The sequence below is a fragment of the Uloborus diversus genome, chromosome 1, assembly GCF_026930045.1.
Source record: "Uloborus diversus isolate 005 chromosome 1, Udiv.v.3.1, whole genome shotgun sequence".
NCBI lineage: Eukaryota > Metazoa > Arthropoda > Arachnida > Araneae > Uloboridae > Uloborus > Uloborus diversus.
This window is the reverse complement of record NC_072731.1, coordinates 109,451,423-109,466,809: the sequence shown is the minus strand read 5'-3', so window position 1 is coordinate 109,466,809 and position 15,387 is coordinate 109,451,423. Positions and strand designations below refer to the sequence as shown.

At 31.3% G+C, this 15,387-nt stretch overlaps 1 protein-coding gene across 1 annotated transcript; it reads right to left on the bottom strand.

Annotated features, from left to right (window-relative positions):
* Nucleotides 1-3,767: 3,767 nt before the first annotated feature.
* LOC129231320 (LYR motif-containing protein 4-like) lies at nucleotides 3,768-15,095 on the bottom strand. Its single transcript, XM_054865611.1, is given in 4 exon segments — nucleotides 3,768-3,934; nucleotides 7,997-8,053; nucleotides 8,055-8,118; nucleotides 15,016-15,095. Coding segments are annotated over 4 exon segments (282 nt in total). The 3' UTR covers nucleotides 3,768-3,853.
* Nucleotides 15,096-15,387: the final 292 nt, after the last annotated feature.

Genomic DNA, 15,387 nt, shown 5'->3' with positions numbered 1-15,387 from the left:
ATTCCATGTGTAACGGAAAGGGTTTTTTTTTTTTAAATCTTTTTTTAAGTTTAAGCAATTAGTCAAATTATTTTCATTTCAGCTGATTTTTTTTCTCTCTGCACTTCTTATTGTTAAAATATGAAAAACAAGACAGAGAAAAAAAAATTCTATTCCTTTTCCCTCAATGTTTGTGCAATTTTCTGCTCCGTGATGAAATGACACTTTTCTGAACCAAGTTTTTGGACTTCTTAGAATAAAACGATATTTTTGTGAAATTGTGTATTAATTCAACTGACGAATACTTTCCTGATAGAGAAGTCACAATAAGAAACTGTTAGTTTAAATAATTTTTCATACACTAGGTTGACAAATTTAAGTTTATGCGTTTTGACGGAATGACCACGGTGGAGTGGCTTTTAAAGTCCATTCATTACTATAAAAAAGACCATATTTTTATTTAAGTTAAAAGTTGTTGCCTTTATATGACACTACTGTTGTTGTTTACGTGTCCATGGTTAATAACCATGGAAGGATTGAGGGCCATTGCCTCGAGATTTTGGACTTTTTTTATTTATTCACATAAAGACAACATGAGAAAGATTTTCAGCGTATGCGTAAAGAAAGGAAATACACCACTCAGAGCATCCGAGGTTATCAAACCCATATTTACTGGCATTTGAAGCAAAGTTTCTACCACAAAGCCACGAAGGCCCCCAACGCATAATGAGTGATATAGTTTACAAAATCATTCCAATAAATTAATGAAAAAAAATTCTTTCGTAAAAATTGTCAGTTTCGTGGAATTGCACTTCACTGAAATTAGAGGCACAGTAAAAATTTGTTTTTACACACATAAAATACACTTTATCATAAAATCTGTGATTCGTTTTGGTAGGAATATGAGTGTAGTTTCAGCTGATTCAACTGGAGTGAGTATCTTGATGACAAGATTTTTTCTTCGGTAATAATTTGCCTTCGTTTATTATTTTATTGTAAATAACAGATGTTTCAATAAAATACCTTTTCATCAGGAGTGGCATGGATTTTCATTCCGTTCTTTAAGTATAGTATTTCAATAAAATTATTTATTCTTTGGGTTGGGAGATTTTTCACTTGATTCTAATTCAGCATTGCTCATAGTGGTCACATTGCCCAATGTCTTACGTTTGTCAAAACCTACTCTCCTTGCAAACGGTAGATAGCGAGTAAAGTGATCATTATCATGTTTTTGAACGTACAAATACAGTGTCTATTTTTTTTGATTACTTTTTTTTTCTGCTAATAAATATTTTGAGAGGATAAATCTAAGTTTAGTGATATTTCTATTTCTTTGGTTCTTTTATTGGCAGTATCTTTCGGATTGTATAGTTAAAAGTTACTATCATAATGTTTTATGATAGTAACTTTTATTATCATAAAAAATAAATTATATTATTTATTTATTTATTTAAAAGCTTTTCTACAGTGATTTTAAATGATTCTAAGCGTATTTAAATTAGATGCTATTTTCTTTGAAAGAGAGAATTTTGATGCACATGTGTAATCTTTATATCAGGATTTTTTTTTAAATTACTTTGTGGACGATGTTTGGAGCAAAGAAAAAATTATATGTGCACATTTTGACTAACGAAACAGAATCTTATTTTTTTATTTTGGAGTAGAAAGGGAAATTTTTATTTGCTCTAAGAGTTTATTTAATTTTATAGCACTAGCAGAACCGTGCGGGTACTCCTATCAGTAAATAAAAGTAAGGTTTCAAAGAAAGTCTGGAAGGAAGTTTGTGGCGGATGTGCATCCAGGAGACCCCATAACACCTACAGCCTTGAAATTTTGTACAAAATTACTTCGAGTCCCGGGTATGTGCACGTGGGGTTTTATTTTTTTAAATTCGAATTAGTTTTTTCTGTAATTAATTTTTTTAAGCTCAAATTTTGTGTAAATTGCCTATTAAAGGGGTGAAAAATTACTTACATGTATTAATATATATCATTGGAAAGGGTAGAATTTTCCCGCATTCAACACAATTTGTTTCAATGCTCTAACTTAAATAAGGCAGAGTTATTTGCATTTTTAGCTTGACCTTTTTTAGGCTTAACTAAAATTTAGGCACTACTTTCTTCATTAAATCTATCAGTAAAAAGCGAAGGAATTGCAGTACAGTTTTCTTTTTGACATCAGTGAAAAGAGCAGATTTTCTTACTCCAGATATAACTTGACCTTTGGTCGAAAAACCAAACTTCTGTCTCCAAAGGAAAAAAAGTTACAAGGAAAAAAAGTTAAAAATCAATTCAGAATAATCTCATCTACCTTAAAATTATTGATGTTTTAATTTGGCGTTGCCATAGTTACGTTTTTTCGATTCGCATGTTTCTTCTTTCTTATTCACAAACTTTAAGAGTTTCGATTTTAATGGAAAATCTTAGGCTCAACTCAATTCAAGTCCCGAGCTAAAGAGCAAAAAATATTACTATAGACCCCGAATATGAAAGCGACTTGTCAAACGTACAAAACAACAGTTTTTCAATGCTCATGAGTCCCTTAGCCCTTATGGCTATGCAAGTTAGTACAAGTTGTTTTAAATTTTGGGAAAGGTGCCCGGGTATTTTTTCCTGCGTCTGATAGAATGTGTTTGAAACTTCCATGTTATATAGAATTCGAATTATAAAGCTTTTTTAAAGCAGATTTTAAATACGGCTAAGCCTTTATTCAAGCGATTGGTAACCAAATTCATTATTGGCTGACAAGGAAATTAAAAGCAATGATTTAAAAATTTTAATCTAATGCCAGTTTCTATTCGTAAACAAATAAAATATTTGTAATTTATTTTTAATAGTATAAGACAATAGAAATAAGGATTTTCAATTTTCCCTCTTGATTCTACATTTGCGACTAAGTCGTTTTTTTTTTTTTTAATTTTTAAGACTTTTTTTACAACAGACTAAGCATATATTTGTTCTTAAAAATATTTGTGGAAAATAGACTAAAAAGAAGCTAACAGCAAATTATATTCTTATAAAATAAGGCAAAACTTGATCAGGTTGGTAAAATTAGGTTGCAGTATTGGCACTGTCTCACTTATTTGGCATTTTATAAAGTTTATAAGGTAAATGGGAAATATCACTGGCCAATATTTTTCTTAAATTGAATTTGTCGGCAAATTTGCAAAAAAAAAAAAAAAAAAAAAAAAAAAACTGACTATTCTGATTAATTTTGAAAAAACTGACAAACACTGACCAAGTTGAAGAATATTAACTTGTACAGACCAGTTTTATGCCCTGTGAAAAATGAAAGATGTTCGATTCCCAGCTGTGTGAATTTGAGCCTTTTGAACTGCATAATGCTTCCTTCCAACTAAACAAGAAAATACTACGGAAGAGAATAAACTTTTCATCAACTAAACTAATATCTGTTCTGGAAATAGTAAAGTAATAAACATTGGCAATTATTAATGTTATATGACTCATGACAAACTCCCAATACATTTTTCAACTCAAAAAACAAGCCATCAGAAGTTAGTAGCTGTGACCTATCTATAAACTATAACTGCTGATCTTTTGCAAATAAAATAAAAATAAGAAGAAATGTATAAGGTTTAATATGGATCAGTGATGACATCAACACAGAAAATGTACAAAAGTAAAATATATAACATTTATTTTACAAAACAATGCGAGCATGGAAAAAATACAGCAAGAATCTCCTACAAATGGATTAGAACAATTTTTACAGCAAAAGGAAGACTTCAATGCTGCATTAAAGGCAAGCCAACCAGTAGTCATTTAGAAACAACTATTTCATTTTCATCCGTGAATTCAAATGCTTAAAAAAGCAGCAAAATGTAAATTTTTTGCATCATAAGTTGAATTAAGACCTAATTTTTCAGTGCTTTGTTTGATTTCAGCTGCTTTTCGATGACAATTTCTGGCCCTCGGAACAACTGTCCGATTACTACCTGCAATGTGAGAAAACATCGACACAACTAATCATTTTAAATGTTCAAACATTGAAGTGTGACTTTTTGAAAGATGAGTATTAGTTTTCTGAAATTATGATAATTCAATAAGAACAACATAATCAATATTTCAATGTAAATGACATCAAATTTGCAATTCTCAAAGAAAGATACAATTCTCTTATCTCAGGTTCATAGCAACCTTAGAAAATAATTTTTCCATTTTTAAATTTTCATTATTTGTCACCTTCTAAAGAACAAAATAACATGAATTTAACTGGGTTAAAAAACATTCATTAATGCGGAGGCTTAATATTAGTGTGTACTAAAATGTCATTAGCAACCACTGTTCCTAGTCAACATTTTTGTTCTTAATAATCTGCTAAAACAGTACAAAAAAAAAAAAAAAAAAAGTCAAATATAAAATTAAAAAAATTAATTTGAATTTTGACATTTTGAATTCAAATTATGTTTTTCGCAATCACAAGTGTGTGTATGTAGGCGTGTGTGCTTGTGTGTAGGGGTATGTATATGTGTGTGTATGTAGGCATGTGTGTTTGTCTGTGTGCTGGCATAAGTGTGTGGGTAGTTGTGTATATGAATGTGTGTATGTGTGTGTGTGGGGGGGGGGTATGTGTATGTGTGTGTAGGCATATGTGTTTGTGTCAGTGTGCAGGCATGAATGTGTGGGTAGTTGTGTGTATGTGTGTGTGTAGCTGCGTATGTATGCGCGTGTGTGTAGGACATGGATGCAACCTGGAGACGGCTTTTGCTATAGGAGCAGCATCGTGAGGAGCCGGTCGACGGTGACAGGGTGCGGAGGGTGGCGGTGGGAAAATAAAAAGATAGGACATCAAAAAAGTCAAATGAGAACAATAAGCAATCGTGACTGCTCAAAAAAAAAAAAAAAACAAGTTGATGTGTGTGTACCCATGACTTCTTTTTGTGTCAATTTACTGAAAATAGTGCCTTGGAGTAAGCAAAGAAACTTTAAATATTTTTTCCCCCGAGTTTGTTGCGAACTAAAGCAAAAAAAAAACATTTTATACAAATTCATTTTCCCAATATTGAACACTTTCATGTGATTCAATAGTTAACTCTCTAAATGTTGCCAATATTGACCAAAATAAAACCAGAATTAAAATTAAAATTAAAAAAAAAAAAAAAAACAGCAAATTTGTCGCCAAGTTGGTGAAAAACCTTGACGACAAAAAGCTCGACAATATATCGCCATGTGTTTGTCAAATTATAGCACTGGTTGAGTTTGCATTGAAATTAACGATGATTTCCCTCTAAAAAGGTGTAAAAGGCCCTCCTTGGAACATCCGAATGCAACCAAAAGGGAAGATGCACAACTAGGCCTCATCAGGAGTCTATGTATCAAATTTCAACTTTCTAGGACATACCATTTTTGAGTTCTGGGAGATACATACGAACATATATACGTAAGTACATACAAACATCACGAGAACACTCGCTGTAATTAATTCAGGGATCGTCAAAATGGATATTTTCGGGTGTTTATACTTTCTTAGGCATATATCCACATGTGGTCAGGTTGAAAAAAAAAAATATTCATTTAGGGGGTCAGCAAAATGGAAACTAAGGCCGATTTTTGAGTGAAAATTTTTCGCGAATAAAGTACTTCCTTTACTTTGTAAAAAGAAGAAAAAAACCCTAAAATATATCTTAAAAATGGAATTTTACATGCTTTAAGTACCCTAATTTGAAACCTAATTCATTTTTTGCTCGATTGCATATATTAAAATGTTTCTTGCATAGGTAAAACTTGTCCTCTTCAATTTGCAACAATTCCATCCAACAGTTTTTGCAGGCTTTTATTTTCATGACAACTAGGTGCATCTGGCAGTTCAAATAACTTTCGGTTAATAGTACCCATCATAACTTTGCTAATAAAATAAGAACCTGGACTGCAGACATTTCTATGCTTCTTAATTAGGCAGTAAGCATAAAAATAGTAAATAAGCACCCTTTATACATATAATAGCGAATCCACTGATCAAATAATGCTCTGACGTCATTATCAATGAAACTCCTATAATAGCATGATAATATTTTTTGGTAATGCTTTACATCCAGGGAAATGTTTTATTTTTTTAAAGGCTGAACTGGATCTGGTAACTTAACTGTTTTACTGTAATTTAAGGAAAATAAAGAAACGAAAAATCTACTATCTAAGTCTAATCTAAACGAAGCTATCTACTGGAGCTTAGAATTAAAATTTCAACTATCAAAATATCCCCAAACAGACAATTACTTCATTTTAATGTAGGAGCAAATTTTCACCCATCATACCTTGACAGGCGATTTTCTAGAAAAAATAATAAAAGTATGCCAAAAAATAATACATAGCTGATCAAAATATCAAATGAAATGTCTCTGAAAATATGCAGGTGCTACAGAAATTCATATTTTGAATTGATGGACAAATGTTTAATCTAATAGTAGTTTACTCAAAATCATTTTTTACACTTGGTGTAGTTTTTTATTTTGCTCTTAAATTATTAAAAACTCTAAAAAATAAGCAAGGTGTACAGTCTTAAGAAATTAGCAAATTTTCATTCCAATACTTTTCTGCCTTACCTGTACCCAGACCAATGATTTCAAATTTTTTCCAAGGGGAAGGGGGTGTCAAGAGTAAAAGGTGTATATTTGATGAAAATTTTATTGGAAAGCAATGAAAACAATGCCCACTTTTTAAAAAGAATTAGCTTTTCAAAGTTGGAGGAAGGGGACCCCCCCCCATCCCTCCGACCCCATAATTGACGAACCTGCCTCTACTGTAATAATGCAACAGTAAGGGTGTTATTTGTTTTTACTTCATTATGCTAAAAAATCTAGTCCTTCTATAACCATACCATATTTGCATTGCTTCTTACTATTCCTTCATTTGAGCTGAGAACAGAAACGCCATATGTCAGGGACTTGCGTCTTTTCTGCACTAAACTAAAATTTTGGCCCACAAATAAAGTGCATTTCTCTACAAGGATTCACTTCTCTTCTACACTAGTCTATTCCTTTGCGTAAAAAAATGGCAAAAACCGCAGCAACTCAATTTTACAAAATAAAAATTTTTTTTATTTAAATGGTATTGTGCTCTTTCTGAAATATTTGATTAATTTTTTGTCTCCCTCATATTTCATAAAAAGGCACAAAAACTTACTACAAGGAAAGTTTTTAAAAAGAACATATGTACTTTATAATATCCAGCAATTAGATTGAGCAAATCAAAACCAAAATAGCATTAAAATTTACTCATGAAAATTGACGAGGGGAGAAAATGTAAATGAGATTGAGAAATAAATGCAGTTACTTCAAAAGTCATTTTCAAATAAACGCATCCTTAATATATATGATTTAATAACATTAAAAAAAGATTACTGAAGTGTGATATTTTGATGAAAAAAAAAGTTTTTAATAAGATGGAAACCAAGAGCTTTTAAAGAGCTGATTTAAAAAAAAAAAGTCAAGCAATTCTGTGAGAAAAGTATATGATTTGCACGTTGCAAACGAATTAGAGGACTGAAAAACATAAAAATCATTTGCAGTGGCATGGCTGAAAAAAAATTCAGAGGGTTCTATGGTAGTTTTAGTATTTTTCTAGGACCAAAAAAGGAAAAATGGAAGGGATATATTCCTGAGTTTCAAAATGAAACTAACTTCAAAATTAGCCTTATTACCAAATTTGATTTCCTCTTGATTGATTTAGAACAGAAGATTTTTACTGTTGGATTGGGTCTTAGTTTTAGTTAAAAAAGGCTGTAACAACACCGATAATATAATGCAAAACTCCTCATTGAAGCTACACAAAACAGGGGCTAAAACAAATGAAGAATATTAAATCAATATCTTTGAGTGAAAGAAACTAGTCATTTCTAGCAGAAGTTAGGTAGTGATGATTGTTGAATGGATGATACATCATATATAACTTCAGACAAATTTCATTGCATCAAGTCTCAAGTGAACCAATGGTCTGTTGGAGTATTAAAATGCTATTATACAATGCAAAATGATAAATGAATATGAAATTTTAAGAAATACCTGACGTTTGATTATCTCTAAATTACTATTTGCATAAGTGACTAAATCTTGAATTTTTTTCGTTATCAGTTTCCTCTTTATGTTCTCTGAAGGCATCTTTTATTCTTCTCAGGGAATACGTTCTGAAAATTGAAAATAAAAATTATGTGTAAGGGTAATAAAAACAGATGTCCAATAATAGTCCTTTTGAACTAACACAAAAAATATACTTGTATAAGTAAATTTCCAATGCATTTTAAAATCAATACACCGACTTTACAGGGACATCTTATGGTGCCCGTACTTATATTTGAAAACAGAGAAGAATTCAGAAATATTTTCTATCCTTTTTATATTGTCGGAGAAATCCCATCGAAAACGTAAAATGTAAAAAATAAAAGTCTCTGCTAAAACCGTAAAAAGTGCAGAAAAAACTAGTCAGTTGTTTTAATATATTTGGAAACTCCAGATCAACTTTGTTATAAATTGTTTCATAATAAGTTACTTTTCAATATAGTGTTTCCTCCAGACCTAAAAAAGGGCAAGGCACTTCCAGATAAAAAGCAATCTATGATAATTCCATTAAAAGCCCTTGAATAGAAATTTTGTAGTAGAAAAGGGTGCATTTTTTTTCCTTTTTTCTTGTATAATGCATAGAAAATGCAAGTATTTTTCAACAATGTTTTTCTTTTTTTAAATCATAAATAAAAAGCTTTTTAATGTTAATTTAAAAGAAATGTTTAAAACTTCAATTCATATTCTAATCAAATTATAAATAATTGAGCAATTGTGTATTTTAAAAGAAAAATTTAAAAAATTTTGTTGCAAAAAAATTTAAATTTTGCAACAAAATTTTAATTTTTGTTTAAATTTTTTGTCTGTAATTAATAGGCACATTTTCCCAAAATTGTACCTTTGATAAAAATCTTTCAAGTATGTTATAACCATGTGGTGAAAAGTAAATTACCATTTTTTTAATTGCGAATATTAATAGTTAACCTAGTATAAAGTCAAATATAAAGACAATGGATTGCAGTACTTTTCGATGACCATTGGTAGTCTGGACAAATAATTTCAGTAAATAAGGAGAGCTTGACACTTTAGCATCATTTTAAGTAAATAAGAGAAAACAAGTTCAAGTAGTAGCTACAGTGAATCGATTTCAGTTGATGCATATTTATCTACTTTACAACGTGATCCTTCACCTGTCCATTCTGCATGTTTTTTTTTCATATGATACAAAAATTTGCTTTAAAGATAAATGATATATACCAAGACCTACCAAGTGATTTCTTTCATTTTTCATAAGCTGAAAAAGAAAATCTATTATTTACCATAAATAACTTCCTGGATCAAAATAACTCTTTTAGGCACGTCTATGCCTAATAATTGTTCATTATTGATTCCATCTTAAAGAATTAATGGAATAATCGTAATACTGTGTTCCCTTGAATTCGAAACCAGCGAATTAAATGTATTTTGCAGCTAAATCCTCGACCTCCAGTATTACTTCTTTATAGCAGGCAAAAGTGCTTTTATTCAAAATATGTTGTGTGTGTTCTTTTTAAATAACTCTAAAAAAATTATGTTATAGAGTAGACAGTTAGAAATAATAAACCAAATAGTTAAATTAATTTATCCTTTTGGGGGGGGGGGGCCAGGTGCCCGGGCCCCCATAAAATCTGCCACTGTTCCGGCGCCCCCAGTTTCTAACAAGGCTGACTTGGCCTCTTGTCAGGCCTGGTCCTAGTCACAATATAAAAAGCAAAGGATTTTTGACTCACTTTGCATAACTCATAGAATTAGAGAGTAGTAGAAGCACAAATCATTAAATATCACATGCAAAGTATTGGTTCGGGGAAAAAAACATTAAAATGCAGAGTGGAAAGACTTTCTTCATTCAGTGCTCAAATTTTTCCAATGAGTAATTTTTGTCACACTGATTATTCCACTGCCATTTGTGATTTTTCATTACGCTGATCAGTTTACGCAAGGGAAAAAATGGGTTGTTCCCATTTGAAAATTTAGAGATTCGTTCTCTGTATCTGTATTTGTGATTAAAAACTAATCCATCTTGAGGGCATAACCTTCAAACAACCATATCTTAAAATTTTGGCTGGATTAGTTCAGTGGAAAGGTCATTAAGCCTGTAGTATATTATTACAAATATATTTCATTGGTATTTAATAGTAATGTTTCAATATTTAAGCATTATTCTAGCACCTATTGTGATTGGATTTGGGTCCTGAGGTGACTCACATAGTGATGACATCATATCTGCTCAGAGTCCATGAGCTAGGTGAAATTTAGAGGCATTGCTAAGTTAGTATAGTTTTAGACAACTTTATATTTGGTGAGAAATTGCTAAAGACAGCTAGACTTGGTGACTGTTTGAACCAGGGGTTGGTAAAAAATACCGGTTTTCTTGAAAAAAAATCAAATCAATCTTTTTTTTTTTTTTTTAAGTTAAACACTATATGTGAGAAAAAATTTATTTCAGGAAAGTCAAGAAGATTTCACGGATTATTTATTTAAGAAAGTTTAATATTTATATTTATACCTTATTTCTGCATAATTAATTGAATAATTAAGAGTAAAACCTTGTAATTTCATTTCCACATACGTAGAGCTTTCTACAGGGGAATATTGTTTGAAACACTTTTAGCTAGAGACGTACCGAGTAGCACTTTGGCCGAGTAGACCGAGTACCGAGTACTCGGCCGAGTTACCAAGTACCAATTATATTTTAAGAAGAACCACCGACACACATGTGATGAATTTTAAACTTATTGGAATAGTAGTACAGACCTCCTTGTCCATATAATAGTTTTTAAAACTAAATTCCTGCTGAAATTTAATTACGCATTATATAAACAATTTTGTTTGTGTCAAAAATTTTACAAAAAAGTTTATTTTTAAAAATAAATAAATAAAAGGTATGATTAATCAAATTGGAATTTAAAAAAAAAAAAAAAATACAGTAAAATCCCTCTAATGCGAACATTAACAGGGCAATTTTTTTTTTCTGCAATAGAGAGGTGTTCGCAGGATAGGAGTTTGATAATGTTATTTGCATTGGAACTGGGGAATTAAAAATTGTCCGCATGAGAGGGGTGTCCGTTAGGAGGGGTTTCACTGTATACCAATCAATTATAGTTTTAGTCCGCCAAACATAAATAATTTTTTAAATACAATAAATATGTAGGAACACTTCAGACACGTGTTTCTGACTGCAGACACCCTCCCCCCCCCCCCCCCCCGTTACAAGGTTGAGTGCATAACATGTGAGCCAAAGAATGTAAAGACATTCAACAAAAAAATCCGACTTTTGTCAGATGCCTTTAAATCTACGAGTTTCCATTTTGTGCATTGAAAAAGGAATTCCTTGTAACGCCAAAACACGTGTCTGCAGTGTTCAGGGTACAGATGTGATATACCCCCCCCCCCCCCCATTTGGCAACATCCGATTTTTTGCACAAAATTGAAATATTTTTCTCGCCAATGAGGCGATAAATTTTTAAGCATGGCATCCCTGGTGAAACTAACCTGTGGTTGGCAACGCGAAGGCAAACTTGTTCGAACTTGTTTACTTGGGTTCTTTACTTGGTTTTACGCAGGAGAGATACGTGTTGTTTTGTGCAATATACCTTACAGAAATGCTTATTTTGTGTTAGTTTAGATTCAGTAGTTGTGTTTTTGAAGTAAAAACATTAGAAAATGCCAGGTTTCTTCAAACTTGAAGGTTAATTAAAAGTTAACTCCAACGTGGTGTGTATCTGTAACGTGCCATTGTCATATGATGTATTGTTTTAGACTGAGTGTGAATATTTATACCATATAAAAAAGGTAAGTTCTTTATTTTAGAATTCAAAAAAAAAACCTCTCACTTCCAAAATTCTTTGTTTTTACAAAATCCATGAAGGGTTCTTGTAGTTTTTAACTTTATTTTTACTGTATGTAAATTAATTTTACAGAAATAGTACGGTTATTTTGTTCTAAAAGTTAATTCTTATCGATGCCACGAATTATTTAGACATTCTGTTAACGTGCCTCCTTTAGGTACTGAATTTTATGTTAACAATTGAAAGTTCATTCGGTTGTACTCTTAAAAATGCTGAATTTTATTAATAAATCTGCACAATAATGGTGCATATTTCACACTTAAAACTGTGTCATTATTGTACACTGAACGGAAGAAGCCACCCTTGGGCGTCTCCATGAAAATATACATAACTGTGACCATACTCCGACTGTAATGTATATCAACAGTCGGAGGGATAACGGACCGAGTGGAGCGAGGTCCTGGCGAGCCAGAGGTCTCATAGTACTTTCGTAATGAGACCGAGGCAGGGCCGCTGAGCCGAGGTCTCATTACGAAAGTACTATGAGACCGAGGGCTCGTATCCCGGAGAAATGATGAAAAAAAAATTAATGCATTAATTTCGACTTGTAATTAATACAATAATTTATTTCATTGTATTTTAATATGTTTACAAAAAACCCCGGCCCTGTACATTTTTGAAGCATATATTCGTGATGTTTTTTGTTGTGCTTTTATGTTGTTATTATATATATTGTGTTCTGAAGTGCTTTGATCATGTTTTTTTATCTGATTTTTTTCCTGTTGGCGTTTAAAAAGCATCGCTAAGAACGATGTATGACATATGTCGTCATACATCGTTTTCTTGGCGACGCTTTCTTGGCGCCAACAGGAAAAAGTCGCCAAGGGTGGGGTATATCACATCAGTTCCGTGTTCCTGCACTGTACTTTTAATGTTGTTTTATTTCCTTTTATTTTTTAAGCAAAGGTATTTTTATATTTTTTGTAACTAATTTTTGTTTGTAGCAAAAATCCATTTTTAATATAAAAATTCCATATTTTCTATACTTACCTTTTTTGCATATTTTTTTAATAAATAAGTTTTATTAACTTTGTGAACATTAAAATAAAGATTTATTCCATTGAAGCATAACTTCATTATTCTCAAAACTTAAATTTGACTTATAAATTTTAATTGTAAATGATTGCAGAATATGATGCTTGCTTTTTTTTTATATATAAATTTTAGTACTGCCTTGGACAATATTCAAATTTTTTGCTAGAACTCGGTATTGGCTGAGTATCTGATCAGAATTTGGCCAAGTACCGAGTAGTTACCGAGTACTCGGTACGTCTCTACTTTTAGCTATTAAAAAATTACAATACCTAAATGGGCCTTGGTATAAAAAATCAAAGAAATTAAACCTTAAAGTAAACAAGCAAATTAGGTAGTAAATTAAGTTTTAGTTGAAATATGCTTTTTGAACTACTTTAAAATGCAAAAGATTGAAAAATAATGATAACTGAATAAATAAAAATGAACAACTTGGATTTTTCTCAGTGTAATTTTAGAAAAACTTATTTGATATGCCTTGCATATTTAGGTACCTAATAGGAAAAGCTGCATTGATTCGAAATGTCTGATCTGATTCAAAAATCTGATTTGAAAAAAGAAAAAGAAAAAAAAAAGAAAAACGATTTAGAGAATTTGCATTACCTTAAAAAAATATTAAATTACTAAATTTCTTAATCTTTAATTTAACTTTAAAGCTTTGCTAGTTACTTTGCATTAATAAGATTTTACTCTTTGCAATAATACATAAAATTTATGAAAACATTTTGGGGGGAAAACGATAAAGTTTTTGAAAAAAACCACATATTTTTTTTTTTTTTTAACCACTTGGTTTAAACCAAACAACCCTGGTTTGAAACCTTTTAGTTCATCACTATCGTGTAACCATCATCAAGGTTAAAATCATCAAGGTGTAATCCACTGAACTGCCAATCAATGGCAACCTTTTGGAGAACTTACACTCAAATATACCGTTCAATTTTAATGGTACAGATTTAACTTTTTCCTGTGAAACTTGCAAACTTTCACTAAATAGCCAATTACTGGAGGTTCAATCTAATTGTAGGCAGAGCATAACTTACAACAATTTTTGAATGGAGGCAAGAATAGGGTTGCCAGATTTAAGAACAGTAAATATAGGACAGGCTTCTAAGAGTGTGAAGGGGAGGGGGGGGTGTCTGGATGTGGGGTATTTTTAAGGGGTGCTTTCCGATGTAGAATGTCTCTTCATGATAAATCTACAAAATTCAATCGTAACAAAGCATTAAACTTTACAAACTGTCACCCATCAAAGAATAAAAAAATTTTCATTGTGATTGAAGACGCATTCGCAGAGATATATTTCCAACATTAGTCAATGAACAGAGCTCCTCATGGTCTGCCGCCAAACAAAAAACAAATTAAAACGAAAATAACTGCCGTTAACGTTAACCAAATTAAACGTTTACTGCCACAAGATTTTCTTATTGCTCTTTATCTCACATATTTTGTTTTACTTTATTTTTTCCCCATAAAATAATGCCTCGTTTTGTAAAATATTGTTATTGGCTAGAATACGGGGCATAAGCCGTCCGGTATGGAAGTTCCTCGGGACGCGGACAGTTTTTCAAAATACAGTGGACTGTCCCTTGAAATCCGGGACGTCTGGCAACCCTGGGCAAGAATGACTTCCCCTCAAGATTTAAATTAAGAGGGGATCATTTAGTTTTCCATTGTTATCTTTAGTAATGTTTCGAATATTCTCCTGCTCAGACTACTTCCGAAAGAGAGAATCAAAGAAATTTCGGCTCGAATACTGCCCTGAATATTATCCCCTGATGCAGGAATACTAGTTTGAATTAAATAAGAAAAGGATTCTTTACAAAAAAATAAGAGCCTTACATTTTTTTTTTTCAGGAGAAAGAAATCAAATACGTATCGTCTGTACACAACGAAAAAACATTTTAAACTACATCAACACTAACTTTGACTTGTTGTGAAAGTTTACGAAATAGCATTTGATACAGTTCATCAAATGTAAACTGTCAACATTTTAATGACCGGTAATATTTTAAATCGTCATTTTTAACACTTTTAAAGCTTGTTAGTACATACCCATGCAATTGAAGCTAATCAGAACTTATTATGATTACGATATTAATTACTTACCTATACATAAAACTAGAAAATTTACTCGATTCTTTTAATAATTGTTTATAAATTCTCAAAATTTGCGTGCGAGATGCCATGATTAATTACTATTGCCAAACATAAAACACGGAAAGAAAAATTTATATTAATCGGCTCTGCATGGAAACCCATGATTCTACGCGTAAAATACTTACATCGAGTATTTATTTAAAATTTATTTCAATGTTTAAACATCAAAAATAAAGTTAAACTTATTTTTCTTATGGTTAAAAAAAATCTGTTTAAAAGTAATAATTGTAACTGTTTGACTCTACTGAGATAAAAAAAAAACTTTAACTTCATCTACGAAGTGACTCCGCTGCCGGCTGCCCGGACTCGAAAAATATAAAC